The sequence below is a fragment of the Rhinatrema bivittatum genome, chromosome 3 (genome assembly GCF_901001135.1).
Source record: "Rhinatrema bivittatum chromosome 3, aRhiBiv1.1, whole genome shotgun sequence".
NCBI lineage: Eukaryota > Metazoa > Chordata > Amphibia > Gymnophiona > Rhinatrematidae > Rhinatrema > Rhinatrema bivittatum.
The window spans coordinates 305,102,945-305,130,429 of record NC_042617.1 but is presented as its reverse complement, the minus strand read 5'-3'; the positions used below and the strand labels follow the sequence as shown (position 1 = coordinate 305,130,429).

General features: G+C 47.5%; 1 protein-coding gene across 3 annotated transcripts in view; it reads right to left on the bottom strand.

Moving 5' to 3' along the window:
• RAPGEF3 (Rap guanine nucleotide exchange factor 3) overlaps window positions 1-27,485 on the bottom strand; it is a 244,424-nt gene that overhangs the window by 40,031 nt on the left and 176,908 nt on the right. For all 3 annotated transcript variants that reach the window (XM_029595109.1, XM_029595110.1, XM_029595111.1), the window contains 7 exons: window positions 26,658-26,755; window positions 17,637-17,762; window positions 7,860-8,041; window positions 7,419-7,509; window positions 6,675-6,725; window positions 5,059-5,146; window positions 4,867-4,931 (listed from right to left, as the gene is read on the bottom strand). In XM_029595109.1, the coding sequence (XP_029450969.1) occupies window positions 4,867-4,931; window positions 5,059-5,146; window positions 6,675-6,725; window positions 7,419-7,509; window positions 7,860-8,041; window positions 17,637-17,762; window positions 26,658-26,755 (701 nt within the window). The remainder of the gene's footprint in view (window positions 1-4,866; window positions 4,932-5,058; window positions 5,147-6,674; window positions 6,726-7,418; window positions 7,510-7,859; window positions 8,042-17,636; window positions 17,763-26,657; window positions 26,756-27,485) is intronic.

The window sequence follows — 27,485 nt, the reverse complement described above, 5'->3', positions numbered from 1 at the left end:
TGTCCGAGAGAAGCCACCAATCGAGACTGGAATGTGCAGAATCCGTAAGAGGCAGTGGAAGATGAAATTGCTCAGATTCCAGGCTCCAGCAGGACAGCAATGCTGACTGAAGAGATCTCATATGAGCAAAGGCCCATGGGACCAGTTCCAATGTAGAAGCCATCGAGCCAAGGACCCACAAATAGTCCCAAACTCTGGGAAGATTGTGAGATAGCAAGTCCCGAACTTGACCTTGCAGCTTGATGATCCACTCCTCGGTGAGGAAAACCTTGCCTAGATGCATGTCGAACAGGGCTCCCAAGAACTCCAATGAATGAGAAGGAACAAGTTAGCTCTTGGTCAAACTGACCACCCAACCCAGTGATCTCAGCAGTTGAAGAATCTGGTCTACTCCTGCACAACAAAGCAACTCAGACTTCGCCCAAATCAGCCAATTGTCCAGATAGAGATGGACTAACAGGCTTTCCTTCTGAAGCTCCACTGCCACCACAATCATGACCTTGGTAAAGGTCCTTGGCGCCGGGGTAAGCCGATAGGAAGAGCGCAGAACTGAAAATGATGACCCAGTATGGAAAACCTGAGAAATTTCTGGTGAGTGGCTCAGATTCCGATGTGCAAATATGCTTCGGTGAGATCCAGACACTAGATACTCTCCCTTGTGTACTGACGTAATGACTGACCAGAGGGTCTCCATGCGAAACCAGGGCACTCGAAGACATCTGTTGACTCTCTTCAAATTGAGAATGGGCTGTTACATGCCTTCCTTCTTGGGCACCACAAAGTAGATGGAACAGTGGCCCCTTTGCTGCTCCACCGGCAGAACTGGAACAATGGCTCCGAGATAGAGTAGGCGTCTCAAGGTGTCCCCTACCACCCGACGTTTCTCCTTGTACAAATACGGGGAAACGAAAAAGCGGTCTCGAGGGCACCGAGCAAAATCTAAAGCGTAGAATGTCTTATCACGCTGAGGACCCACTGGTCCAACGTCAGCTTAGCCCATTCCTCGTAAAACAGAGACAACCTGCCTCCCACCACCGGAATGGAGGAGTAGACCAGCCTCACCTCATTGCGCTGACTTAATTCCTGCTGCGGCTTGGGAGGTCCCAGATCTGCCAAATCGACACCCTCAAAAGGACTGTGACCAGGACTGTTGTCTGCCAGAGTTCTGCCTAGAGGAAGAGCCCACTGTCCAGGAGGACAGAAATCTCTGATATCCCCGGAAACGAGACTGAGATGAAGGGAAACGTCTCGGCTTAGGCTTATCCTCCGGAAGACAATCCACCTTATTCTCTCCCAAGGACTGAATCATATCCTCTAAATCCTTTCCGAAGAGCAGCTTGCCCTTAAAAGGCAGGGAACCTAACTGGGCCTTGGAGGAGAAATCAGCAGACCAGTTCCACAGCCAAAGCATCCGGCGAGCAGAAACAGCTGAGACCATAGAGCGGAAGGAGGTCTGTAGCAAATCATAAAGGGCATCCGTACTGTAGGCCACCGCAGCTTCTAGGCGCCCCGCTTGAACAACCACCTCCTCCGATAACGACGTGTTATTCTGCAATTGCTGTACCCAGTGGAGACCTGCCCTTAAGGAGAAACTGCTGCACATGGCAGCCTGCACTCCGAGGGCAGATACCTCAAAAACCTTTTTGAGCTGGACCTCTAGTTTACAATTCTGGAGATCCTTAAGGGCCATTGCCTCTTTCACTGGGATGGTGGTCTTCTTAGTAACAGCAGACACCGCCGCATCCACCTTAGGGCTTCGGAGGAGGTCCAGGGCGTATTCTGGTAGGGGGTAAAGCTTATCCATTGCTTTGCTGACTTTCAGACCCAAATCCGGAGTGTCCCACTCCCAAAACAAGTCAGTGACTGAAAGATGAAAGGGAAAGGATCTGGTTGGACCCCGAAGACCCACCATGACTGGGTCCACAGACCCCATCCAAAAGTCCTCCGGAGGGCCATCATTCAATGCCCAATTCCTCCAGGATCGTGGGAATAAGAGGACCTAACTCATCCCTCTGGAAAGACAGACCATCTTCGGGTCATCTCCGTCTACCCATGGGGGCCCTGACCTGAAAGAAGATCCTGGTCAATTTTGGGATCCATCCTCAGAGGGGGCTTGCCCCTGATATCCTGCTCCTCTGGTTCTGAAACATAAGAGGATGAGTCCATCCTCGGGCGAGATGAGGCGGTCCAAAGGGGGTATTTAGCCTTTTGGCCCCTGGCATCCTCAAAAAGTTTTGCCCTCTTAGGGTCCTTTCCGCCCAATTTGGCCATCTTTTTCACTCAACGCACAATAAAGCTCTGGAATTTGTTGCCAGAGGAGGTGGTTAGTGCAGTTAGTGTAGCTGTGTTCGAAAAAGGTTTGGATAAGTTCTTGGAGGAGAGGTCCATTAACGGCTATTAATCAATTATACTTAGGGAATAGCCACTGCTATTAATTGCATCAGTAGCATGGGTTCTTCTTAGTGTTTGGGTAATTGCCAGGTTCTTGTGGCCTGGTTTTGGCCTCTGTTGGAAACAGGATGCTGGGCTTGATGGACCCTTGGTCTGACCCAGCATGGCAATTTCTTATGTTCTTATGTTCTGTATCACTCCCCAACTGCCTCTTTGCGGATCCCTGAGCCTTAAAAGCTTTGTGCAGCAATAAAATGAAATCTGAGGAGAAAGAGGAGGAGGAGGGGTCTGAAGCCCCCTCGGGGCTACCCTCTGCCAGCAGTATTGATCCATCCATCGGCATGCCCCCTCCGGAGGCCGCCCGTTGTGGGGATAAAGGAGGGGGAGAATTTCCTTCCCCCTCCACAGTTTGTGCTGCCGCGTGAAAAGTCGCCAAAATGGCATCCATTCCCGTGCATCAAGCCGCGGTCGCCTGGTCCCTGCAGGCACTCTGCGCGGCCGTAAAACAGCATCCCGGGTACCTGCTGAGCAGCCCTCCCCCCGGGGAGGCAGGCAGGGCAGAGCCCATCCCTAGAGACATGCGCATCGCCGCACACACAGCATTAGGAATAGCCCCTGGGGATGGCAAGGGACAGCAGCAGCAAAAGGAAGGCAGCAACAACAGAAACAGCGTCGGCAAAGTGGAGAGTCCAGGCCCGCCGGAAGGCTCTGCTGTACTTTTTTTTTTTTTTTGCCAAACCTGAGAGAAGGGAAGGCTCGGGTCCTGTCCAAATGCAGCCAGTAGGATAGGGTAACAGGATCCTCAACCCCTAGTACCCACTGCCTCAAATAGTAGGCGGGATGGCCCCCGTGGGACCTACCAACCCCCTGGGAGGCTCTAGGAAGATTGCTTCCCTCTTCTCGTTTGTTTTTTTTTTAACTAAGCCAAGATAAAGAAAAAAACTAAGAATCCTAACTACAACTAAAAATCACTCCTTGATCTTTTTTTTTTCTTCTTTTTTTTAAAACTAACTACAGACTATAGGGAATGAACCTCCACCATCTGCTGGAGACAGAGAAATACTGATGGACTATAGATGGCACCTGAGGGTATAGGGCAGAGTCAGTGAAAACTTCTCTGTCTCCATCTGCTGGTGGGCAGGCAAAACCCAGGAGTCTGGACTGATCCAGGTACATACAGGGAACAGAAAATTTCAATGTATTATCAATGATGACGTCTAGATCCTTTTCCTAAGTGGTAATTCCTAATGTGGAACCTTGCATTGTGTAGCTATAGTTTGGGTTATTCTTCCCTAAGTGCATCACTTTGCACTTGTCCACATTAAATTTAATTTGCAATTTGCATGCTCAATCTCCCAGTTTTGCAAGGTCCTCTTGCAATTTCTCACAATCCTCTTGTGATTTAACAACTTTGAATAATTTTATGTCATTTGCAAATCTGATCACCTCACTTTTTGTTCTCATTTCCAGGTCATGTATAACTATATTAAAAGGCAGTGGTCACAAAACAGATCCCTGGGGCACTCCATTGATTCACCTTTCTCCTTTGGTAAAATGTATGTTTAAGCCCTACTCTTTGTTTTCTACCTTTTAACCAGCTTGAAATCTACAATAGGACACTGCCCCCTATCCTATGACATTTTAATTTCCTAAGACGTCTCTCATGAGGGATTTTGTCAAATGCTTTCTGGAAATCCAGATTCACTATATCAACTAGATCACTTTTATCCACATGTTTATTTATGCTCTCAAAAAAATGTAACAAATTGGTGAGGCAAGACTTCTCTTGGCTAAATCCATGTTGGCTTTGTCTCATCAAACTATGCCTATCTACTGTATATGTTCAGCAAGTTTGTTCTTTGTGATAGTTTCTACCATTTTGCCTGGCATGGATGTCAGACTCTTTGGGCTGTAGTTTCCTGGATCACCCTTGATCCATTTTTAAAAATTGGTGTTACATTGGCAACCCTTCAGTCTTCAGATACCATAGACAATGTTAATGATAGTTTACAAATTTCCAATAGCAGGTCTGCAATTTCATTTCTCACTTATTTCAGTACTCTGGGATATATACCATCTGGTCCAGGTGATTTGCTGCTCTTTAATTTGTTAATTTGCCCTAGTGTCTCTTTGAGGTTCTTGCAATAATTTATATTTGCTGTTATTGTATTGGTGCATCACTTCAAATGTCCACAACATTCGAAGCCCCCAGGAGGGAGTCTCAGCCATCCTAAAATAGCAACACCTACTAGTCAGACCTGGGTATAAACAAGCCAGGTTTCAAAGGGAGCTAAATTCTATAGTACTAGGCCCTGGATTTTCATTGCAATGGCTGGACTAGATGATAAGGGATTGAAAATGGGGGAAACCCCCTAGCTAGCTATGAGCTCATGGCATCATAGCTGGAAGCCCAAAAAGGACAAGAAGCTTCAGACATTATCTTTTGTTCATGTTTTGTCCTCTCCACCCACTTACCATCTTCTCAAAGTTGATGAGGTGCTCCACCACCGTTCTGTTTCCTTGATGGATGAAAGTCAGGTCTGGAAGGGAAATCTTCGAGTCAGTAAAACCCATCCCAAGACCCGAACTGTCAGCTCTACCATATCAAATGAGTATGCTCATATAGTTTTAAAGTTTCCTATGCAGAGAGGCTGTGGGATACTGTACCTTTCAGAAGCAGCGGAATGAAGGGGATGAACGGAGGGTTCAGCTTGGCAATGGCCAATCTGTACGCCCGGTGATTCCAGGACGGGTCCTGAAGGGGAAGAGAAACATCTGAGATTAGCATAATAATGACTGCATCAAAAGTAATGACCTTTGTTATGGTTAATATGCAGAGTTTAGTCCCTGCAAAAGGCAGAATCTGTCAAGCAAACCCTCAAGGTGGAATGACTTACCAGCATGCTGTGATGTCATCATGTGTTGCTAAAGTGGCTGCAGCATTTGTGATGCATTCAGGCACTATTAAAGCTACTTTGCTATTGGTTAGTGCCTCAAGATGTAGTGAGTACGCATTGAAGGTGGCATGACACTGGCAAGACAGATGACTTGATTTTTCTCAACCATTTTGCAAATATTTTTAACAAGGGATGGGCAATCTTCAAAGCATCCTACCTGGGCAAATACTGATGTACCTGGGTAGACCTGCCTGGCTGAAAATTGCACTCCTGGGTACTTCTACTCGTACTTTTAGCCAGATTGCAAAGAGCCATTCCCGGGGGCGTGTTTTGATTGAGGGAGGGAAAACTATGCATGTAGATTACATTTTTTAAATCTATGCGCATTGCTTTACCCCCATTCTGCTGCCCTTAGAAAAAACAAGTGCAAATGTATGCAGGTACTTTGTAGCCAATGGTTTCCTTTTGAAAATTTGCTACAAAGTCCGCAGGTACAAAGTACACACCTGCATTTGCAAATAAATTGGGCTACTGAAAGTTTCCTTCACAGAGGACAATATTCACCCAGGTACAATTACCTAACTAAAGATTTCCTTCCTCTGCCCAACTAAAAGCACATCCGGATTTCCATGGTGCCTCTTCTCTCAGCAGGGTAAAATGAGGTGTTCCCAGAGGCACATTTAGGCTGGAGAGGAAAGCATCATAAGTGCATTTGGTTTTCAGATGCATGCATGCATGCTGGTTTAGCCCTCATTATGCTGCCTGTACAAGTTGCTGGTGCAAATTCTATTAACTGTAATTGCTTGTTCTGTCCTTGTATTTTCAATGTTCAACTATTGATGTCCTTTTAGTATTTTATTGGCATGCAGGTAATGGATTCATGCTTTTATTTATTTATTAGGAAATGCCTTATCTTTTTTATTGTAAACTATTTTGATTGAACAAGAAGGCAGAATATTAAGAGAACAAAGTAAACAAAAGCTGAACTTTGTGGCTGCCAATTTTCAGAAAGGGTAAAATAATGCAGGTGGTTTCCCTTTGAACACTGATTGTGCCGTACATGGGTTAAAAGTGCCCGTGTACCTGGAAAACAGCATGGGCTATTTATAATTTTGTCAGATATTATGGGGAAAAATTTTGGATGATAACCATATAGGATGCAACCTCTTTGCTTTGGAGAGCATACAGTCCATTAGAGCTTCAAATGACTTCCTCAAGGTCACCTCTCAGGGGTGAAGGTAGGATCTGAACTTGAGTCTACAGAATTTCACATACTTACACTGACCCTTTGCTGCAAATCCAGTTAATTTGGGGTAAGAAGTTAGAACATCATGAAAATGCAAAGAGAAATAGAACGACGAGGATCAGATACAGAGAGTAACTCACCATGAGGCTCTCAAAGCTGGAGTACAGTTTCCGGTTCTTATGGGGCAGCCTCTGGCATATCAGGGAAAGAACAAAAAGAAATGCCTTTCAAAGTAAGACTCAAGGACAGCTAGATAAAGTTACAATAAAAGATGAATACCACACTCAGATTTGCAATGCACCTCACTCATGCCCTGCAGCACCCCTATTATTCCAGTGGTGACAGTCTCACACACACAGCTCGGCCAATGCACCTCAATCCTATCTTGAAGAACCCACTGTTATTCCAGTTCTGAGACTCACAAATATACAGTTCTGCAAAGCACCTCATTCCTGCTCTGAAGCACTCCATACTAAACATGGGTTGAATCAAATGGACTGATGACTTCTTTAATGCAATATCCCGTCTCTCATCTCTGGGTGACTCTCCTGTTTAAGGCAGTATTTTCATCCCTACAGTACTTGCTTCCATAAACTTTTTGGCTAACCCTTCGTTAACACTAGAATCAGACCGATACAATTCAGTCTTTTTTTTTAATATAAACTCTTTCTTTTACGACAGTCTCCCCCCACATCAGCACATGAGAAAGACTGATGCTCTGTCACCCTATTTTCAAGGAGTAGTGGGTTCATGTGCCATGCTGTCAGTCAGCTTATGGCAGAGTGAGTGTGTGTGTGTGTGTGTGTGTGTGTGTTTGTTTGTTTGTTTGTTGAGCACGGCGCTATTCCCCGAAGCGAAGACATCCTTAAAACAGCGTACTCTACCTCCCAAGTCCTGCCAAGGCGGCTCACGGCTGTGTTACTTAGGCCAAACATCACGGCAAAGAAGGAATTCAGGTTCTTTTGTTCCTTCAGGCTACAATTAGGAACACAGACAGATGTTCAAAGAAACAGGACTCACTAAGAATGTGCAGGCTTCTTTCAGTAAAAGCCTACCGGCACTCATCATTTCAACCAAATGCGTCGCGCGGAGGGGCACATCACCATTCCGCAACCAACCCCCCTCTCCGAGAGGGACACGCCAGCGTTTGGGTCACTCCCGCTCTTATCTGGGATTCTGGCATGCTGAGGCGAGGGAACCCCCTGCAACTGCTGCATGCTGCCGGAAATGAAGGAATCCTCCCCCACCCCCCGGGACTGGAGCTATGGTTGTCTGAGGTGGGAGGACCTCCTGGATGCCTGCCTGCTGTCTGGGTGTTTACTTACTGGGCTGCTAGTTTGATGAATTTTTTCAGCAGCTGCACCCTCTTCATAACATCTGCGCAGAGGCAGATTTCTGTGGCCACCCAGTACTGAATCTCATTAAAGCGCCTCATGAAGCGCTCCAGGTTTGCTATGGTTCCGTTTGGAAACTTGTTTCGGCCAAAAATGAAATAGATCAGTTCCACCTTAAAACAGCAAAATCACAGAAGCAACAAATCAGTTCTGCATTAAAAATACCTATAGTACCTGAATGTAGTCCACTTTAAAGTATCAAAAAGTGAAATATAAATAATAAAATTAAAAAGTATTCAGATCTGTCCTAAGCTGGCAAGTGGTCTATACAGTTGGATTTGTAAGTAGAGTTAGTATATGTCTGTACACTTCATTTATGGTGCTGTGTGACGGATTTAGGGTTTTGCCACTTTTAATGCTGTTGTCCACTCCCATAAAGTCAGACCACAGGGAGCAGAAGGACTCTAAGGCAAAGCCTCACAGTTTCTTGCAGCAGCTTTGGGGTAGATTCCGTGGCAAAAATGAGAAACCTCTGAAGCACACTGACAGACATTTCCATCTTTTATACTAGGTTATACAAATGAGGTAATTTTCTAACCTTGTTCGTGTCTGTATATAATATAGGAAAATTGGTTCTTACCTGATAATTTTCATTCCTGTAATACCAGAGATCAGTCCAGACCAGTGGGTTGTGCATCCCTACCAGCAGATGGAGTCAGAGAGCAAAACTTTGGGCATTGCTAATATACAAGAGTGCCACCTGCAGTCCCTCAGTATTGGCCTGTACCCAAGCCCGTGACAACTAACTAACTAAACTAACGAGCGAAAAGATTGGAATCCAAACACAACAGCCAACCCACTCACCCAGAACTGAACAATAAAACAAGAATACCACCTCAGACCCTGCTCCTTCAAGAGCATCTGTAATAGGAAAACTCACTTCAGTCAATAATTCGAACTTAAGGCATTCTCGGAATATGAAAAGGGGATGGACCTCTGGACTGATCTATGGTATTACAGGAACGAAAATTAGCAGGTAAGAACCAATTTTCCTTTCCTGAACATATCCAGATCAGTCCAGACCAGTGGGATGTACCCAAGCTACCCTACACTGGGTGGGAACCTGAAAGACCCGTGCGCAGAACACTCTCACCGAAGGATGATTTATCATGCGCCTTAACATTCAAATGATAATGTTTGGTAAAAGTGTGAAGGGAAGACCAAACCACCGCCCTGCAGATTTCCTGCGGCGACAGAATCTGACAGCCCAGGAGGTAGACTGGGCCCTAGTAGAATGAGCTCTCAGATCCAAGGGAACCTGATATCCTCAGGCAACATAGGCCGAGCAAATAGCTTCCTTAATCCAGCGTGAAATTGTAGCCTTAGAGGCTTTGTCACCCTTCTGAGGTCCGCCGAATAAAACAAACAGATGATCTGAACACTGTAAGTCATTGGTAACCTCCAAATAGCGCAAAAGAGCGCGACACACGTCCAAAAGATGAAGATCTCTCTCCTGGGGGGAAACCCGGGCCACTGTGGAAACCCTGGCAGATCCACCAACTGATTGACATGGAAGGCAAATACTACCTTGGGGATGAAGGAAGGAACCGTGCGTAGCGAGACTCTATCCTCATAGATTCTAAGGAAAGGATCCCGACACGACAAAGTCTGCAACTCCGAAATCCAGCAAGCAGAACAAATGGCGACCAGGAAGACAGTCTTCAAGGTTAAATCTTTTACTGTCACTCTGTGTAAAGGTTGAAAAGGAGCTCCACAAAGCACATGAAGCACCAGGTTTAAACTCTAATCCGGACACAAATGGCAAACGGGAGGGCATAAATGTTTAACCCCCTTGAGAAAACGGGTAATATACGGATGAGCCACCAGTGAACAACCGTGAAACCTGCCACGCAAGGCACCTAAGGCCGCTACCTGGACCCGAAGGGAATTGAATGCCAAACTCTTAGCCAACCCCTGTTGAAGGAAATTCAACACCTGGGGAACATCTGTTGATAAAGGATCCAAGGAACGCTGAAGGCACCACACCTCAAAAAGCTTCCAGACTAACATAGGCCATAGAAGTAGCCGGTCGTTGTGCTTGAAGAAGAGTGGAACTGACCTGTTCTGAATATCCCTTCAATCGCAAACGTTGCCTCTCAAAAGCCAAGCCGCGCGAGAGAAGTGATCCTCCCAATCCAAAAATATTGGCCCCTGCCGGAGCAGACGCAGGATATGAGCCAGATGTAGGGGACCTTCCAGCGTGATTTGAACCAGGTCCACGGACCACGGGCGACGCAGCCACTCTGGAGCCACCAGCACTATGCTGCCTAGATGTTGTTCTATGTGACGGAGAAGTCGACTGATCAGAGGCCAGGGGGGAAAGGCATAGAGAAGAATTCCCATGGGCCAAGGTCACATAAAGGTGTCTAATCCTACCGAGCCCACCTCTTGTCTTCGGATGAATAAGTGCTCTGTCTTTGCATTGGCCCAAGTAGCCATCAGATCCAATGGAGGCACGCCCCACATGACGCACATGAGGTTCCAAGCTTCGGGAGACAGCTCCCATTCCCCCGGATTGAGTTGTTGCCTGCTAAGGAAATCCGCTTGAACATTTTCCACCCCTGCGACATGGCGATTCCTTTGAGGTGGCGCTCTGTCCAAGTGAACAAAAGCCTTGCTTCCAGTGCTACCGCAAGACTCCTTGTCCCACCTTGTCGGTTGATGCAAGCTACCGTCATCGCGTTGTCTGAGAACATTCAAACCATTCTGTTTTCGAATAGGGGCAATGAATGCTTACAGGGCAAGTCAGACCACCCTCGTCTCGAGGCGGTTGATGGACCAGGATCTCTCTGTTGGGGACCAGAGGCCTTGAGCGGTCTTGTTTAAGCAAATCATTCCCCAACCTGATAGGCTGGCGTCTGTGGAGATTACCACCCAGTTCGGCAGATCCAGATCCACCCCCTGCCCCAGGTTGTTGCGTGAGAGCCACCACGACAGACTGACTCTGGGAGTAGTGGCAACGGTAGGTGGAACTGTTCTGACACCGGGTTCCACATTGACAACAGCACACGCTGCAACGGCCACAAGTGAGCGAACGCCTATGGAAGCAAATCCAAGGTGGAGGCCATGGAACCCAGGACTTGTAAATGATGCCAGACTGTAGGAGCCTCCCCCTGAAGGAGGGCCCTGTGTTGTGTCCGTCGCTGCTTGACGTCTCTGCTTCGCTCACCTTACCTCGTTGGCGATTCCCTTCGGGGTTGATGGAAGGCTAGCTGCTGTGGCATCTCCAGGCCGTCCTCCGGCGTTCACGGACCGGCTCGACGCTGCAAGCCGCTATGTTGACCAGATGCCTAAGGGTGCGCGCGCGCAGCCCGACTGATGTACCAGTGTTGGCGCGAACCTCAGGGGCGTCCCCCTGAGATGACGTCATCAGCTCCAGATATTTAAGGTCTCAGTTTTCGCTAACAAGTCGAGTTAGCAAGGGGTTCGCTTCCTCCTGGTCGCTGCGGATGGGATTTGCTCTCCGCGACCCTAGCTACTCTGCCTCCTCGGACTTCACTAGAGGTACCTGCTCCTTGGGGGCCTCGTTCTCTCTTTTTCTTTGCAGGTCGCAGTCCGGAACCGGACTCGCTCCTCAAGGGCCCACGTCCCGGACTTGCTCCTAAATACCACTTCTGCTAAGAAGTCATCACTGCTTACAACATTGTGAGTTTCCATCTTTCTCTCAGAGCTTTCCCTGGGTCCAGGTACTCGCTTCTCGAGGGCCTAATGTATACCAACTCCTGGGCTGCCTTAAGACTATTGTGTGAGTGTTACCATTAAGGGCTTGTTCCAGAACTCTGCATATACTGCCTACTCACTGTCTTAGTTCTCTACAGCTCAGCCACCCTGGGATCGCTGTTCCAATACCTGAGGGACTACAGCCCAGCCGGTCGTTTCCAGCTCACTACTGCCACCTCTGGAGGTTTACCATATTGTCTAATAAATGAACTAGTGTGTGTCTGTCTCCTACACTAAGCCTGACCTGTGGTCCCTCTTGGGATTTCCCCCGAGGGCGTGGTCATCTGCCACTGGTCCAAGGATCCACCCACAACTACTCTAAATAACATCAGATTGCTAATACCAGCTTTAACAACAGAGCTTTCTGACACCCTGACCTGATCCTGCAACTTCGTCACACAGTCCGATGCCAGGAACACCTCGCCTCAAGAGGTATCGAAAGGCGCTCCCAAGTAAACCAGCGACTGAGTGGGCTCCAAGTGGCTTTTCTGCACATTTATGATCCAGCCGAGTGACTGTAAAGTGAACATCACCCTCTGGACCGATCTTTTGTAGTCCTCCCTTGACTTCGCTCGAATCAACCAGTCGTCCAGGTATGGGTGAACTAAGACCCCCCTCCTTGCGAAGGAACACCGCCACAACCACCATGACTTTGGTGAAAGTGCGTGGAGCCATCGCCAGGCCGAAAGAAAGGGCTCGAAACTGGAAATGTTGACCCAGGACCTTGAATCGCAGATAACGTTGGTGATCCTGCTGGATCGGGATGTGCAGATACGTCTCGGTGAGATCTAGTGACGGAGGAACTCCCCTTTGTGCACAGCGTCCTCCACCGTCCTCAAGGTTTCCATGCGAGAATGAGGGATCCGAAGACACCAGTTCACCTTCTGCAGATATAGAATGGGTCGAAATGTGCCTTCCTTCTTGGGAACCACAAAGTACACCGAGTACCGGCCCTGGCCCTGTTCTACCAAGGGAATTGGGACAATGGCTCTTAGATCGAGAAGCCGTTGCAGGGTCCCCTGCACTGTCTCGCGCTTGCCGTGCGACGCCACTCGGAACTCCACAAATGCCTCTTGAACCGGGCGCGAAAACTCAAGAGTGTAACTGTCCCTGACAACTTCCAAGACCCAACAGTCCGAGGTAATCCTTACCCACGCCGCGTAAAAGCTCGACAATATGCCTTCTACAGCTTTGACGGCAGAATGGGTACCCGTGGCCTCATTGGGAGGGCTTTCCACTCCCTTCTCCGAGGCTCGGGGCTCTCTGCCTGGATGGTGTGTGCCACGAAAGGACTGCTGACGTCCCTGAGTCTGCTTGGGTGCAGAAGGAGCAAAGTATCTGCCCGCCCAGAATCTGCGTGAATCCCGAAAGCAATCCCAAGGGGGAAACACTTTCCTCGAAGATCTGTTATCCTCTGGTAACCTGTTGTCTTTGGACTCTCCCAGTAGCTTGACTAATTGGTCCAGATCTTCTCCGAAAAGGAACTTGCCTTTAAAGGGAAGGTTATAAAGCTGGGACTTGGAAGACAAATCCGCTGATCAATTCCGCAACCAGAGGAGGCACCGTGCCGCCACCACGGACACCATGCTATGGGCGAATGTACGCACCAAATCATACAAGGCGTCTGCCACATATGTAATGCCCGCTTCTAGATGCACGGCCTGCACCGGGCCAGTACTGCTGGGGCCGGTACTGGGAATGGCCTCCTGAACCCCTCTGCATAAGGCTGGCACAAACCGCCTCCCGAAGACTCAGATCGGTGACCTCAAAGACCCGTTTTAACTGGATCTCCAGCTTGCGGCCACGGGAATTGTGGTCTTCTTAGTCACGGCAGAGACAGCCGCGTCTACCTTCGGGACCTTAAGGAGATCCAAGACGTCCTGCGAAAGAGGATAGATCTTTGCCATAGCTCTGCCCACCTTTAAACCAGCATCTGGGGCTTCCCACTCCCGGTTTACCAACTTACGGACCTTCTTGGGTAAAGGGAAGTTTGTCGTCGGCCTGCGAATCCCATCCAGGACCGGGTTAACACCTCCTCTTGAGAGACCTTAAGCCCCAGAACCTCTGCATCCGGGTTGTCTTGTGGCACATCACCCAGATCAACACCCGGTACCAGGTCCAGCTGAACCCCAGAATCTGGAACTCCACCCTGCGGGGTTAGCAGCCTAGCGTCAACTGCCGGACTACACTGGTCCCCATGGTGCTGCTGAGGTTCCTCGGGACCCACTAATGCCCGCTTGAGTGGAAGCTCCGACGGGACCCCCTGGCGAGCCAGTCTCTTAAAGACCACCTGCTTCCTAGCCAGGAAAGCCTGATGTAGAAGGAGAATAAACTCAGGGGAAAACTCCCCGGGGACCTCCTCTCCCTCCGAAGGATGGTCTGGCATTGGTGCACCCTCACCAAAAGAGCAATCCTGCTGCACATGGGCTAAAAAGGGGGGGGGGAATCCTTTTCCCACGTCCCCCGCTGTGGAGGAGCCCCCCTGCGGGAGGGAGAACAGGCCCCGCTGACCGAAGACCTGATTTTCCCGGCCTAAGGCCCGAGGAGGAGGAACCCTCCTGGCCCGAACTGCAGTCTTGGCAAAGGAAAGCCGCATTCAACACCTGCCCCAGTGCGCCACATGCGCGGCAGGCCGACATTTTGGAGCGGGCGCCATTAGCAGTGCCGCGCAGCCACGCGGTCCGGGTACAAAAAAATCAGACGCAACAGGCCTAAATTGCAGCTTCCAGAAGCAGAGAGGTACAGAAAAAAACCACCGAGGAGAAAACAGACCACACGCCGCGGCTGCTGAACCACGCCAGCAATTCCTTCTCCTTTCCCCGCCATCAAAGCGCCCGGAGCCCTGGGTGCCGACGAAACTGCGTGGGAAGACCAGCTGCTAAAATCTCACCGGCAAGCGGATAAGGCCCATCCCCAGCGCAGACTGCTTACCTCAGTCCAAAGAAAACAATCTTTTTTTTTTTTTTTTACTTTATGGAGTCAGCCTTAGAGAAGCAGGGATCCGAAGGAGCAGCTTCGGTGTGTGAGGGAGCCAGGAGCCCCTGGCTATCAAGCACTCCAGCCTGTTGCAAACGAAGCCTCAGTCAGAGGTGTCCAACCCCCCCGGTCGCCCGGCTTCCGTTGAGGGATGGCCCACAACGGCACCTAACACCTCAGGGAGCTAGCCTACCAACTATCTAAAATTCTACCTTTTTTTTTTTTTTTTAACTAACAGACTGCAGGAGTGCACCTCTACCATCTGCTGGAGTCAGAGAAATACTGAGGGACTGCAGGTGGCACTCTCGTATATGTAGCAGTGCCCAAAGGTTTGCTCTCTGATTCCATTTGCTGGTAGGGATGCACAACCCAGTAGTCTGGACTGATCTGGGTATGTTCAGGAAATTTTGTTTTAGTGGGTGAGGGAAAGAGAACACAAGCATCAATACAGGGAGGAGATATCAGGGGTGGGAAAAGGAGAAGGAGAGGGCAAGAGGACCATGGATGGGAAGAGAAGGGAGATGGACCAGGAGTGGGGTGAGGAATGTGAGAAGGAAAGAGGACTGGGGATGGGGAGGATGGGAGATGGGGAAGATCGAGGAAGGGGATGAAGATCAGGAATCTGGGATGGGAGGAGGGAGAGAGGAAGGTGCTAGGGGAGGAGAGAGTAGGAGGGATTACAGACTGGGTTTCAGGATATGGGGACAAGAGAGAGGAAGGAAGGATGGGAGGTTCCAGGATCTGGAAGGAAAGAATCCGAGTTCAAGGGAGAGAGGATCTGAATTGCATGGGTGGGGGTGGGGGAGGAGAAAGGTGTTCCTATAATGCTTTGGTCCTGCTCCCCCTTGTATTCTCTCTCTGACCTCCCATTCACTCCGACACATACACAAACATAGCACTAATCACTTCTCTCTCTCACACACACAAACATTACCTCCTCAGCTCCCTTCTCTCTCACACACAGACATGTCTCCCAGACAAATCTCTCAGCCTACAATGATCCCCTCTCAGTCCCTACTACCCTGCACAAAATGATCCTCCCATCCTCTGCGGCTCCAAGCTTACCCCCTTCTCATCCTGTTTCCTGCACACACTGCTTGGGAGGGAAGAGGCTGGATCAGGAAGCAGAGGGCTCTTCTCCGCTGACTGAGATTAGGCACAGCTGGAAGGCATCAAATATTCAACCAGCCTGCTGCCCCCAAATTTCTGCCACCATGGACACAGGCCCACTGTGCCTATTGACATTTTCAGGGCCTGCCTACCAGAGGGCGATGCACTTCTCTCGGGACCAGGGTCTTCTCACTTCACTTCACAGTTCCATTCTGTGAGATGCCTGTCAACTCAGACAAAGTGTGATCAGAGCTTCCAGGCTCCCCAAGAGAGTCCAACCTTGCGAGCTCATCCTTTATGTAGCTTGCAAGATCCAGTCTAAAAGGAGCCTGAAGCACTAGTCCAGATCAATGGCCCAGCAACAAAACTCTGCAGCATACTCTATCACTGTCTGTTGACTTTGGCAGAGATGCAAAAGACTATTTCTGGTAGCTGGACCTAGTCTGATTTCCCAAAGGCCCAAGAGATGAAGGCTATGAATTGGTCAGCACAGTCAAGGATTCAACTATCTTGCTCCAGCAGTGGACTGGCTCAGGCCAAGGCCTCCTTTGAAAGTAGGCTGATAATTAAGCCCACTTGAAGAGAGTCCATATTATAAGCATGTGGGTGTAGTCAGATTCAAGGCTTACACTGCTTGAGAAATACATGCAATATTTTCTTGTTCCATCAGCATTTTCTGAGAGTGGCATTTGAGGGTCTGCGAGTGAGTGGCTGGCCTAGGATGACCATTCAGTTCGGCCCCTGCAGGGTATAAATCTTCTACTGGAGGATGTGGGGTTGGGCCTGTATTGTTTGAATGGCATTTATTAAGTCCTTCAAATTATCAGGCATCACAGCTGTCTGTTCCATTCCAGCTTAGCCTCTTGCTTTTTAGCTTGTACAAGCTGTCAGGGTACATCTGATTGCTTTTGAATGGTACATTTGGAAGAGGTGTACCTAAACAGCCTGGACGGCTGGACAAAGACTGAGCTAAGGCTAGTAAATCCAGGCCTTGTTTGGAAGCGTCTCAGCATGCAGCTGTAAACACTAGCACGGGCTCAAAATCAGGAACCTAGCAGAGGGGCATGGAGCAGAAATACTGTAGCAGGACTGCAGGGCTGGATGCGGAGCAGGAACAAGGCCAGATGAGCAAAGGTTCCAGAGGATGTTTTCCAGAATTCTACTGCACCAGCAAAGTCTGTTGTGTCTCTGTTGCTCTCCTTATATACTGTCACCAATCAGGACATGTCCTGTGCTGAACTAATGGGACCTTCTAAGGGCATGTCTAAGTACTTGGCAATTGGAGAGTAAATGTCTCCTGGCTTTTCCCTGCCTCTGCATCTCCAGCTTCCTAGCCTCTTCCTTCTAGGGTCTGCTGGCTCAACTCCTGTCCATTCTGACACTGAAATACAGAAGGAGGGGGTAGTGATGGGAGAATGGATAGGAAAATGTATCACAGAGCTGAGATTAAGAAGGGATGTGAATTGATACATGGATGTGTCACAGGGCTGAGATACAGAAGTCGGAATGAATGGATATGGGGATATATGACGACACTGAGATACAGAAGGAGTGTGAATAAATACAGAGATGTGAAAAGCCTCTATGAGGGATAGTAGGCCATGCCTCCATGATGGAATTTCCCCATAATAGCAGCAGGGCATGTATAGTATATGAATTTATTTGCAAGTCATGATACTTTTTATTAGACCAAGATAAGATTTGCATATAAGCCTTTTTAGACCATCTAGATCTCGTGTTCAAGCGTGAACATGATTTCACTTAGTAATCAATGCATTTGATCTCTGATTTGTGAGCATTTAAAGCTATTGTAGAAATTAGGGCATGCACTCTGGGATTCATTCCTCATTTTCCCTTCTTGGCTCTCCAAGGGCCAGCATTCCATCTCAAGATGCACTTTACCTGGTGAATGCTATGAAAAAGATTCCAGTCATAGTCCGACATTTGGCTGGCTAAGTCTTTGGAGCTGATGAGATCAAGTATGTCACAGGTACCCACCGTCGGCCCCAGTTGCTCAGGAAGAGGTCTCTAAAGAAGGAGAGGAGCGAATACCTTCATGTAAATAACCTTGCTTAAGAAAGATACTACATTCAGGATAGAGGATGTGAACTACTTATTTATAACAATCAGACATGTAGCTTGTTTTTCCCAGTTTCATTAGGAGTTATATTCCAGGGATATCAGTACAACTGAAGATGGTACAGAAGATTATTTGGTTAATGTTTGCCTGTCATAAATCTCTATTGAGGAGCAACTGAGGATAGACAAAGAGATCTCGGATTCTAAAGTACTGATAGCCATCAAGTCTTTGAAATTGGATAAGTCCCCAGGTCTTGATGAGTTCACCATCAGATTCTTTAAATGTTTTAAGTGGATCTTAGTAAAGCCACCAGTTAGTGTTTTTAATTCATTACTAGATATAGGATATTTGCCTCCCTTTATCAGACTAGTTGGCATTAGAATGACTTCCAAGCAGGGGAAAGATGAAACTCTATGTACGTCACATAAAACTATTTTCTTAATAAAATTGGCATAAAGATACTTGCATGAGTTTTAGCCGCTCGTCTTTCTGGTCTATCAGGTTTTATTCCTGGTAGGCACACATCTGATAATATCCAGAGACTACTTAATCTGATTTGGATAGCTCAAAAGGAGCAAACTCATTTAATCCTTTTAGGTATCAATGCTCAACAGTTTATGATAGGATCTGTTGGAGATTTATGTTTAAAACATTACAAAAAAAGAAGACTGGAGAGAGAGGGGGGGGGAATCCTGCTCTCATGGGCCATTTTTTCGCAGCTGAATGGGAGGGAGGAAGGGAGGAAAAAAGTAAGGCAGATGTGTGGTCATTTTGGGCTGTTCACAATGGAGGGTCTGTTTTGGCACGTTTACAGGGGAGGGAAGAGGGAAGAAAAGGATTTTGTGGCTGCAAAATTATTTTTTTAAGATTTAAATAGTAGAGAGGGAACAAGATGCTGCTGCTGCCTAGGCAGATTTTTGTATTTAAAGAGCAGGAGGGAGGGAAGGAAGGGGTCCCTCTGCCAGGGCTATTTTTTAACATTTAAAGACTCGAGGGGGAAGGTGGCCTGCCAAGTTGAACAGGAAGCACTGAAAATCAGCTCTAACCACTTAATTCGTTCCCCCCTTCCTAACCCAGCCTCCAGGCCTGCCCAGAAACTGACCTGCTAAATTTAGATTCCTAGTGAAATTTAGAGAGTCAAATTTAGTCAATTAGCTCTATCAATTTTCAAATGATTTAGATCCCTTTGAATATTTACCTCTTACTGCTCTGCACAGAGAGAGAGTCCAGGAGGTCCATATTAAAAAAAACATTTAGTCAGCTAACTCAGAAGTTAGCTGGCTAAATTAATATTTGGACACATATCTGGCTAAAATCTAGGTGGCTAAAATGTTAGGTGGTTAGAATTGAGCCCACAAAGTTAGGGAGTGTAACTGTGAGGAGCTGAGTTAGCCGGCTAACTCCAATATTTAGCCTTATGACTTAGCCAGCTATGTCTGGTTGGGCCAAAGATCTGTCCTAAAATTAGCCGGCTATAGTTAGGTGGCACTATTGAATATACCTCCAAAGTTAGTCAGATAAGTTTATCTGGCTAACTTTGCTATCTGGATTGTGTCTGAATATGGATCTCCTACTATTTAAGACTATATGGAAACCATTTGAAAAGTGGTACGAATCAGATGCTAGAGTTGATGCTTAGTTGCATGTTATTCCTACATTTTGTATTAACATTATCTGGGGCAGGGGGCCTGGTTGGAAATAGAAATCTTAATGGCTTGGTTACAGGTACATATTTTTTTTCTTTGTGCACTGATGTGTTCAAGGTTTTGTATTGGGTTAGCCACTCCCTGATTCCTGACCTGTCACCTTCTGTATCGATGGAGACGACACAGATTGTGATTTCTGCAGTTGTTAAAGATTTTGGGATCTGGTTAGACCTCATGTTGGTCCTTGCAAACACAACTGAAAGCTGTTTTAAAATGGGGGTCTTCAAGTTAAGTTTATAACAATGACTAAAATGTATTTTACCACTTAGTGACTTTTGGGTGGTCTTGCAAGCCTACTTTCTGACTTACATTGATTACTGTAATTCTTGTATATTGGCCTTCCTAAGTGCAAACACTCTAAAATATTATAGCATAGAAGAAAATTGGTTCTTACCTGCTAATTTTCGTTCCACGGATCAGTCCAGACTATGGGTTATACCTTCCTTCCAGCAGATGGAGATAGAGAAAAACTTGAAGGGCACCCCTCACTTAACCTGGTGTGCCTCCTGCATCCCTTCAGTATATAGATTATCCAAGCAAAATAACAGTTAACCTTAATAACAACAAATCAAGCAAAATGGAACTATAACAATAGAAGTATAACCGTGAAAGCAACCTGTAGTGTTCTTTCTTAGTGTGCTGTAATAAAAACGGAATATGAGCGTGAACTCTTGAAATACTCACTCCCAAACTCAGGGTGGGTGTCTGGACTGATCAGTGGTACTACGGGAACAAAAATTAGCAGGTAAGAACCAATTTTATTTTCCCTGTACGTACCTGGATCAGACCAGATTGTGGGACGTACCAAAGCTTCCCTATACCAGGTGAGACGTTGAGAGTCCCGCGCGTGAGAATGCCACCTGCCAAAATTGCAGATATCTGGAGCCTGAACGTCCAAGCGCTAGTGGCGAGCAAAAACATGGAGTGTCTTCCAAGTAGCCGCTCTACAGATTTCTTGTGGAGAAACCAATTGACTTTCAGCCCACGAAGCCTCCTGTGAGTGAATGGAATGGGCTTTCAATCCTTCAGGAACGGATCGACCTTTACAAATGTAAGCGGACGAAATAGCCTCTTTCAACCATTGTGCAATCGTTGGCTTAGAAGCTTTTCTCTGACCTCTCTTGGGACTGCTCCACAGGACAAATAAATGATCTGAAACTCTGAAAGGATTCGTGACCTCCAAATAGCATAATAGAGATCGTCGGACATCTAAAGGACGAAGTTCTCTTGTGTGCGGGACGTCGGCCAATAAATTAGGAAAGGGCGGGAGCTCTACGGACTGTCTTAAATGAAAGGGTGAGACCATCTTTGGCAAAAAGAAAGGGACTGTTCGAAGAGAAACTCCCGAATCGGAAATTCTCAAAAAGGGTTCCCTACAAGAGAGAGCCTGTAGTTCTGAGATTCTGCGAGCTGAGCAGATAGACACCAAAAACACAGTTTTTAACTTGAGGTCCTTTAACGTCGCCTTTTTAAGGGGTTCAAACGGCGGATCGCACAAGATGTGAAGTACCAAATTAAGGCTCCAAGATGGACATACCAGACGGATGGGAGGAATCAAATGTCTTACTCCTCTGAGGAAACGCACTAAATCCGGATGTGATGCTACTGAGCTGCCAACCAGAGAACCTAGGACCACCTCTTGTACACGGAGGGAATTAAAAGACAAGCCCTTGGATAAGCCGATTTGCAAAAAGGCCAAAATATTAGCAATAAAAGAATGCTTGGGAAGAATTCCTCCTTCTTGACACCTCGTCTCGAAAACTCTCCACACCCTAACATATGACAGAGAGGTAGACGTTTTTCTGGCTTACTGCAACATAGTAATGACTTCCTCCGAATACCCTTTCTTTCTCAATCTCTTCCTTTCAAAAGCCAGGCCGCTAGACAAAAGCAATATGCCTGGTTGAAAAATATAGGACCTTGACGAAGAAGATGCTGAAGATATCAGAGCCGTAGGGGCCCGTCCGCCGCTAGATAGACCAGATCTGCGAACCACGGAGGTTGGGGCCATTCCGAAGCCATTACAATTACACTCCCTGGGTGAATTTCTATCCTGCAAAGAACTTTGCCCACTAGTGGCCAAGGAGGGAACACGTACAGGAGAACTGAGGTTGGCCAGGGAAGCACCAGCGCATTGACTCCCTCCGTGCCGTGATCCCTTCTGCAACTGTAGAAGCAAGGCACCTTGGCATTGTCTCGCATTGCCATCAAGTCCACGTGGGGTGTGTCCCCCACCTGCGGGATATTAGACCCATTGCTTGGTCCAAAAGTTCCCACTCCCCTGGATCTATGCGCTTCCGACTTAGGAAGTCCGCTTGTATGTTGTCCTTCCCGGCGATGTGAGATGCCGCTAGCAGCGCAAGATTTTTCTTCCACCAAGCCATGAGTTATTCCGCCTCATCGGCTATGGCTTGACTCTTGGTGCCTCCTTGACGGTTGATGTAGGCTACTGTCATCACATTGTCGGACAGGACCCGAACCGCCTGATTGTATAGGCACGAGAGGAAGTGTTGCAGAGCCAGGCGAACTTGCTTTGGTTTCCAGGCATCTGACCGACCAGCTTGACTCCTCCGGGGACCAGCTGCCCTGGTCTGAGTGGGACTGACAGACAGCCCCCCAGCTGTAGAGACTGGTATCCGTGGTCACCACTAACCAGTTTGGGACTTCGAGGTCTAACCCGCGAGACAAATTGTGTGGGCAAAGCCACCACCCAAGACTGGACCTGGCGTCATTGGTTAGCAAGAGAACTGGAACTCCTCTGATTTGGGATCCCAACGGGAAAGCAACGCTCGTTGTAATGGTCTCATATGAGCAAAAGCCCAGGGAACCACCTCCAGAGTAGATGCCAAGTAGCCGAGGACTTGAAGATAGTCCCAGGCTTTGGGCAGTGGGAGCGATAACAAGCACCGAACTTGCTCCATCAATTTGGTCATTCGGTCCGAGGGGAGAAAAACTTTCCCGACACTGGTATCGAAACGGACCCCTAGGAAGTCCATCATCTGAGAAGGGGCAAAGTTGCTTTTGGCCTGATTGGTCACCCAGCCAAGCGATTCCAGGAGACTGACTACCTTGCTGATAGCTTCTATACAGAGGTCCCTCGACTTCGCCCTGATGAGCCAGTCATCCAGGTAGGGATGAATCAGAAGCCCTTGTCTCCGCAGGGCCACTGCTACTACCACCATGACTTTGATGAACGTGCGGGGGGGGGGGGGGGGGGGGTAAGTAGCTAGACCGAATGGCAGAGCGCAGAATTGGAAATGCATCCCCAGGATCATGAAGCGAAGAAATTTCTGATGATCCTCGTGAATGGGAATGTACAAGTATGCCTCCATTAGCTCCAGAGATGCTAAGAACTTGCTTTGCGAACCGCCGCGATAATCGAATGTAGAGTTTCCATGCCGAAATGCGGTACTTGAGGGCCTTGTTTACCTTTTTGAGATCTAAAATAGACCAGAAAGATTCCTCTTTCTTTGGGACTACAAAGTAGATGGAGTATCTCCCCATATTCCATTGCTCTGGAGTGACCGACTTCACTGCCCTGAGAAACAGTATGCGGTCGAGGGTCTGTCGAATGATCTGGCCCTTGGCCCTTGCTCCGCAGGGAGATATCATAAAAAAAGCTTGGAGAGGTCGAGCAAATTCTAAAGCGTAGCCATGTTCTATTATGCTTAGCACCCACTGATCGGAAGTAATCCTGGCCCATGCCTCGTGGAACTGTGATAACCATCCCCAACCTGAGGGATCAAGGGATGGGCCGGCCTTATCTCATTGTGGAGTCCTGGAGGCGAGGGAAGTGGCAGGTCCTCCCTCCCGAGAGGTTCTGCAGCCTTGAAAGGAAGTATTCCAGGATTGAGGCCTGGCCAAGGGTTGTCACTGACCTGCTGGCTGCTGCCTGATTTGATGAAACCTACTACGCTGCCCCCGAAAGCATGAGCGGGACGATGGAAAACCTCTGGAAGGCTTGGTCTATCCTCAGGCAACCTGTGCACCTTGTTCTCACCCTTGGACTTTATCAACTGCTCCAAGTCATCACCGAAGAGAAACCTTCCTTTAAATGGAAGAGCACCTAGCTGAGCTTTGGATGACACATCCGCTGACCAGTTACGCAACCAAAGGAGATGCCTTGCCGATACTGTAGATTACATGGTGCGAGAGGAAGGGCGGAGGAGGTCATACAGCGCATCAGCGCCATATGCCACTGCAGCTTCCAAGCGTTCTGCTTGTTATGACTCTCCCGGAGGGAGATCTCTGGATGTTAATAATTGTTGGACCCAGCGCAGGCTCGCCCATAGCATATAACTACTACACACCGCAGCTTGGATACTGAGGGCCGAAACCTCAAAGATGCGCTTAAGTAGAACTTCAAGCTTCCGATCCTGAAGATCCTTGAGAGCCGCCACTCCTGCGACCAGAATTGTGGTCCGCTTTGTAACAGCCGATACTGAAGCGTCTAACTTGGGGGACTTCAGGAGCTCCAGAGACACCTTGAGCAAAGGATAAAGCTTATCCATAGCCTGACCAACTCGTAAGCCAGCATCTGGAACATCCCACTCCTGGGTCATCAGCTGCTGGAGCATGGGATGGAAAGGAAAGGCTCTGGTCATAGCCTGCAACCCCGCCAGGACCAGGTCCACGTCCACAGAATCCTGTGGAGGAGTATGAGGAGGAAGTTCCACACCGAGTTCCGAGAGGACAGAGGGAATGAGAGGCTCAAACTCCTCTCAATGAAACAGTCGGACCACCTTTGGGTCATCTCCATCCAGAGGAGCCTGCTTTCCCTGATCCTCTACAGATCCCATGCCAGCAGGTGGCAAAGTAGAAGCCTCCGAAAGGGCCGAACCGCATCAAGCCATGGACACCCACAACTTTGCGACCCACAATGATGCTGGAACATCTAGATGCTTGGCAACTTTGTGGGCGGGTCCCTGCGGGTGTCTCAAATGCAAAGCACCACTTTGCTGAAACTGCGAAGCTAAAAAAGCTTTATGCATAAGGAGGACAAAATCCAATGAAAATGGATTAGAACTGGCCCCATCCCCTCCCGGGAAATTGGGGTCCCACTCAAAAACGTCCTGGTCCGGATCTGATGGATCATCAGGACTGGCAGGGACCGGTGATAAGGCTGGAGGAAGCTCCCCTAACCCCATAGCTCTTACCTGAGCTTCTGCAAAAGTATTTAAAATGGCTGCCGTTCCCACGGTGAGAGGGAACGGATCAGCCCGAGGATCCCGAGGTGCTGATCTTTTAACTGCACCTCGGGGCTTTGCTGAGCTTGCTATGGTTAAAAAAGAGTTGCCTTCCCCTCCAGGAAGGCAGCGGGAGCAAATGCCTGAACAAGGGAGCCTCGAGGAGGACTCCCCGCAGGCAACACAACAAGATGGCCGCGGCATCGAGGGAGAAGAAAAAAAACAAAGAAATCACGGCGAGAGGGAACGGCAGGGAGCCTGAAATTGACAAAAAACGCGGTGAAAATGCCCCAGAGCCGTCAAGGATTGCAGCTGTCAAGAAATAACCCCTAACAGGCTGCTCGTTTTTTTTTTTGTTTGTTTGTTTTGTTTTATTGGGTGAGTGCTACAGAGGAAGAGAGGGACCGTACTACCGGTAATCTCTCCCCTGGTGCCTTACCTGCCCGGAGCCTTACGGGGTAATCAACCCCAGCTCCTAAGCCTGCAATCAGGGGGGATGAACCTGCAGGATCTGCCTACCCCCTGGGAGACTGGAAAGTTACTCCTCTCGTCTTTACTTTTTTTTTTTTTTGCTTGCTTGATTCAGAGCTATAAAGTTTCTGCCTTATTATTATTATTATTATTATTATTATTTTTTTTTTTTTAAAGGGAAACTGTCTAAACCCAAGAATCAGGGCAAGACTGCAGGGTTTGCACCACCTCCATCTGCTGGAGACAGAGAAATACTGAAGGGATGCAGGAGGCACACCAGGTTAAGTTAGGGTGCCCTTCAAGTTTTTCTCTGTCTCCATCTGCTGGAAGGGAGGCATAACCCACACTCTGGACTGATCCGAGTATGTACAGGGAAATATTGCTTTCCTCCAAGAGAGCATATATCTCCAGTTCTCTATCAGCTTCATTAGCTACCTGTCAACCATAGAATTGTTTTTAATATACTTTGTTTAGTATTTAAAGCCTTTAATGGTACTGGTCTGTTTTATTTCTCGGATTTATTATTAGAATATAGGCCAACAAGAGGTTTATGTGCTAAAGGACACTAGCTACTTCAGCGTCCCTCTATAAAAGATGCTCAAAAACAGAAAACTCAGTCACATGTGTTTTCACTTTCAGGGCCCTCGTTATGGAATTCTTTGTCTAATGAGTTACAAATGGTTGAAAATTATAAAGTCTTTCACAAGGGGTTAAAGACTCATCTGTTCCAGGAGGCATTCCATTTAGTATTATATTATTTTTTAATGATCTTTTGTATTTTATAATGTTTTTAGGTATGTTTGTTAATGTATATTATGAGGATTTTGTTATACATGATTTGATGTTTGATTGTTCTTGTTTTGAATATTATCTATGTTATTTTGTAATCCAGATGGCATGGTATTACCAAATCTGCGGAATATAAGAGTTTTAAATACATAAAAACTGAAACTGAGAAAAGAGAACTAATATATACTCTGTTCTCATACAGAGAGTATAGTGTTTTGTTTTTTTTTATGGACTAGCAATCTCCCTTTGTGCTCTTCAATGTATCTACTGGGCTCCACTTTTTGCTCCTTACTTCCTTGGCCTGGCATCCTTCCCAAATCCTCTAACTCCCAGATTATGTTAACTCCTGGATTTGGCAGTGAGAGAATGAAGTAACTGACCTACAAAAATTGTACTTCTTTCCTTTAAAAATCAGGATACTATTATTTTGACTTTATAAACAGGAAACTCTCAACACCAAACACTTAGCTAACTGCCTCAGACACTATGGACCACACTTCCTTTCTGTCTCCATGTCACTGATTCATTAAGGGGGCAAGCTACAGAATGGAAATATCATCCACTGCCCTACCAGCTCAAAATCTGCATTCCAGAAATAGTGTAATATGAAGTATGGACACCAAATCTGAACACAAAGACCCAGACTGCAAAAGCCATACCTGGAGTTAGGTTATATGGGTTTCATACTTACCAATGTGTCAGCCTCCTGTGCACTGCAGACGAACAGTCTTTCATTCAGTCCCAATGCTGTGTACACCCCAATTGCATCCAGTTTCAGTGGGATTTTATCTGACAGGGAGAGACCAGATGCAGATAGTGAATCAAAAGAGATAACAGTGGTTTTGCTGAAACCTTTTACATGTACTTAGGCAACACATTGGCCCTGAAGATGAATATGACATGAGTCATTTGTTAGGATGTTATGCTACAGTTTTGACTCCTACACTACTGTATCCAGTTGCATACCATCTAAAGCTCTGAGTCAAAGCACAGTGTAAAGTTACACTCCATCTACCATTCTAAATGCCAAGAATCAGTGGACATCTGTAAGACTATCCATGGGGTCCAGCAGATAACTGAGGTAGACTCATGAACGGGGATGTGGATCATGGTCAGCGGGCACCAATCAACTGTCTCACAGCATTCCACCAGCTCCTCATGCTAGCAAAGCAAAGTTGCTTACCTGTAGCAGATACTCTTTGAAGATTTCCAGAGCTTTCTGGTATAAACTAAAGATTTTTACTGCACATGTTGGCCTTCTTGTGCTACAGGAACTCCACAGTTGTTCCCATGGAGCCATGCATACTGACGGGAGGAAACAACTTTGAAGGGGAAGAGGGAGGGTTGTGTGACTGCTGAACTGCTGTCTTCAGAGAACCTTTGTTACAGGTAAGCTTTCTTTGAAGACAAGCAGGTTCACTATGTCACAGAAGTAGGACTCCCTAGATAAGAGTTGTTTTCAATGTAAAAGGGGAGAACATGATAACAGTCACCAAGGGGTGAGAAACATGTTTTTGTT